At 30.2% G+C, this 3,694-nt stretch overlaps 1 protein-coding gene across 1 annotated transcript in view; it reads right to left on the reverse strand.

Annotated features, from left to right (window-relative positions):
* LOC111412666 overlaps positions 1–3,267 on the reverse strand; it is an 18,100-nt gene extending 14,833 nt beyond the window's left edge. The window contains exon 1 of the mRNA XM_023043593.1: positions 3,237–3,267. Within this exon, the coding sequence (XP_022899361.1) occupies positions 3,237–3,267 (31 nt within the window). The remainder of the gene's footprint in view (positions 1–3,236) is intronic.
* Positions 3,268–3,694: the final 427 nt, after the last annotated feature.

Below are 3,694 nucleotides of genomic sequence, written 5' to 3' on the forward strand. Positions count from 1 at the left end.
TATATAAATATGATATGTATCACTTAAAAACATGAAAAGAATCATACTTAAATACACGCAAATTCATCATAAATTGATACAAAACATACTAAATAATAATTTGAAAATAGTCATATTAAATTCATAATAAATTGAAGATAATAGACTTGCACGCTTTTGATTGTTTTAAATTCATAATAAATCAGCTCAAATTAATAAAAAATCAGATTCTTCATTTTCAAACTTGACAAATAAACTGAAAAAATTCATCAGTCATACATAGTCAAATATAGTATAAATTCAATTATGTGAGGAAAAGAAAAATATCTTGCCATCGTGGAAGCAAGCAAAAGCCATTGAAAAAGCTACGAGCAATGAGATGTTGAGAAGAAAGAAAGAAAGAAAGAAATTAGATTTCATATTTGTGGCATAACAATACTTTATTTAATTAAAAAATATAGTAAAACTCCTAATTATGTAATTTTACTAAAGGATATTTAAGTAAATAAGAAATTTGTGGTGTAGTTAATAGAATTCATAGTGGTAATAAAATTATTCTTTTGTTTGTTATACCCTTAATGAAAAGTGAAGCAAATTTTTTCCTTGAATTTGTCACCAATTTCGAGAAGAACAAGTAGCTTCCATGAGATGCTACAATAATACCAGCTATTACCTAAAAGCATCTTGAAAAGACTCTTTAAACATGAGACGCTCTCTATTTTAAAAAACCAACTCTTAAAATCATACTTCAAGAGACTTTTTAAATAAATATTATAATTTAATGAGTGGGTTTGACTCTCTAAATTCAGAGAGCCAAACTCATTCTCTATAATTAAGTGGATTCAAAGTGTTTCAATTTTTAATGTAGGAAAATAATAAAATAATCTAGAGAAAAGTTAGTCAAAATAAAATATAGAGAAAAATAGTAAATATTTTTGGAAAGTAGTAAAATGAACTGTTAAATATAAAGAGTTTGTTGGAGTATTTCAAAATTTTGACTCCAAATAATAAAATATGCTCTTTAAAAATAGAGAGTTTTTCTGGAAATGTTCTAATATGTTCATTTGCTTACATTATATATTAGATACTGACCAATTATTTTGGAAAAAAATGAAGAAGATGAAAATCCATTAATAATAAATAAGAACTATATCCTTAAAACTCATAAGAAAATTATATAATTTCATTTCGAAAAATTTAGTCTCATCTAAATTTGCAAGAGTTGATTAGACTCTCCACAATTCTCAGTAGAAGATAGTTTTTTCTTTGAAATCTTATATTTGTTGATAAATTGTGTTTAATAGTTGTTGTTATATATTTGATTAAATGCATTAGATTATCCAAACAATTGGTACATATTTGATGCAAGATTGGAACAAACATTGTGTGACAACCTTAAAAAATTTTGATAGATAGGAATTTAAGCTAGTTATATATTGACAATATCATTAATGGTGGAATAAATTCTTTGCAAAAATGGTGGTTCAAGTTGAAAAAGATAAATGCACATGGTGAAGTGTTTTCTCAACATTTTTATAAATATCAAGAATGACACTTTAAAATTAACCCGTGACACTGTTTCAAATGTCGAGAATAATGTTAAAAATTTAAGAATGCTATGGAACTTTTTGTTTTTAGCGTTAAACATATTGTGTGTGGATAGCATGTTTGCTTTTGGTATACGTGTGTTAGCTAATATTATTTGTGTTGATGGCATGCAGGTATGGGAGATGTTATGAAATGCGTTGTCTTGCACGGTGGTACATTCTTCAACATGGACAACGAGTGGAAGTGGTTTGAAAACCGATCAACATCAATTGTTATTTGAAATGACATTAGATATGAAGAGCTTGTTAATAAATTGTCCACCGAAGACACGGCCTTGGTGGGGAGAAATTAATATCAAAATCAATATGAGGAGTTTGTTGAGTAGACGAAGACATAATGTAAGGAAGAAGTTCTTACTACTAGTAATGTTTTGTAAGGAAGTATGATTAAACATTGTCTTTGAAGCCATAACCATACTTACAAAAGAGGAGTAAAACATGTGTAATTGCATTAAAAAGGCTACACACCAACTCCTACTCTATATAATTACAATTGATTGACATTTGTTTGACAACATAGGTTTGAGACCTCGTGCTTGTCACCAAAATGCAATATTGTAGTTATTATATCCTTGCTTCATAGACTTGTTAACATTGAAACCAATTCATATTTTTGAGAAATTGTGCTTGTCAACTCATGGCAATGCTATAGTCATCATCTCAATGCAATGCTGTAGTTATTACATACCTAGTATCTAAATCATATCGAGGAGTTTGTTTGTCCACTTGTTATCGTTTAACTTAACATTTCATCTTGTTATCATTTTAACCTTTGGTTAATGAATTTAAATTTGTTCTTAATATTTCATGACGTTCTCGACATTTGAAAAGTTGTTATCGATGGTTGGACCCTATTTGTCTCGATTTGTGACACTTCATTTGTCCAAAACAAGATTTTGCTCCATACACGAATGTTCTCTACGTTTTACAAAGTTCTTGACATTTGAAGTGCAATTCTCGATGTTTAACACCTGTTAATCTCAACGCTTGAGATTTCATTTGTCAATAACGATAGTTTGACAATGGTAACAATACAATACAAGAACAACCACAATAATTTGATTACCATATACTAAGTCTTATCAATATCAACATGTCACTAATGAAACAACAATAACGTCATATCGATTTGAAGTTTGCATCCAATTATCGAATTGTACCATCAACCAAAAATATTTAGGATGGTACACAAAATGACATTGTACATATTTTCCCAATCATAAAACGTTGTGCTTCAACAACATTTTAAACTTACTGGATATCCTTCTTACATTTTTTTACAATTGGAGCTTGAGGACAGTGTCTTCGTGCTTGCATTGGGCATCTTGAGTCTCAAGGATTGAGGTCTGAGGGGAGGTGCAGCAGCAATCTTCGGGGTATCTGCAATGTTGGCATCATCATCAGGTGGATTATCAATGGAGACAACAATTAGCCCTTCAAGAATCGTTTCAAGTATGTCTAGCCTTTTATTTAGGTTGCAATTTGTAGTTTTCCTCCTATAATTACTTGAATTAAAAGCCCAATCATGGTAAACAATGAGTTGCCATCTAATGTAATTCCTCATTTAAATTCTTTTCCACTTGGCTCACTGAAGTCCACTACTCAATTCATTTTTCTTGTTTCAATTTCACATTTCTCCTCCTTTCTTACCGTACCGCCCTGTAAGGAAAAATTCCGCCATTTACCCAATTTGTAATTCTATGTCCTAAATCTTATTTTTTCTTAAACACTGACTATTCAAACTGCCAACTGAAGGAAAACAGTTATAAATGAGATTTGTTGAATGTTTATGCTAGTGGAAGAAAAGAGAGAGTAATCAGCCACTAAGACCCACCTTCTTAGTCCTTAACTGAAGCATTTGAATGCCTAATCCCATTTTCTTCACTGAATCACAACCCAAATCGTTTTTTTTCCTTCCTGAATTTCTCCTCTTCTGTATTCCACCATTAAAAGTAAAAATACCCACTCTTATACATGTAATGCCAAACCCATTTCAACTTCAAGATCGCCTATTCATTTTCTTCTCAATTACTACAAAATTTGTACACCAATGAAAATCTGGCCAAGACCATTTTAATATTGATTACCTGTTCTTTAATCATCTTGCA

Source organism: Olea europaea, chromosome 16, assembly GCF_002742605.1.
Source record: "Olea europaea var. sylvestris chromosome 16, O_europaea_v1, whole genome shotgun sequence".
In the NCBI taxonomy this organism is placed as follows: Eukaryota; Viridiplantae; Streptophyta; class Magnoliopsida; order Lamiales; family Oleaceae; genus Olea; species Olea europaea.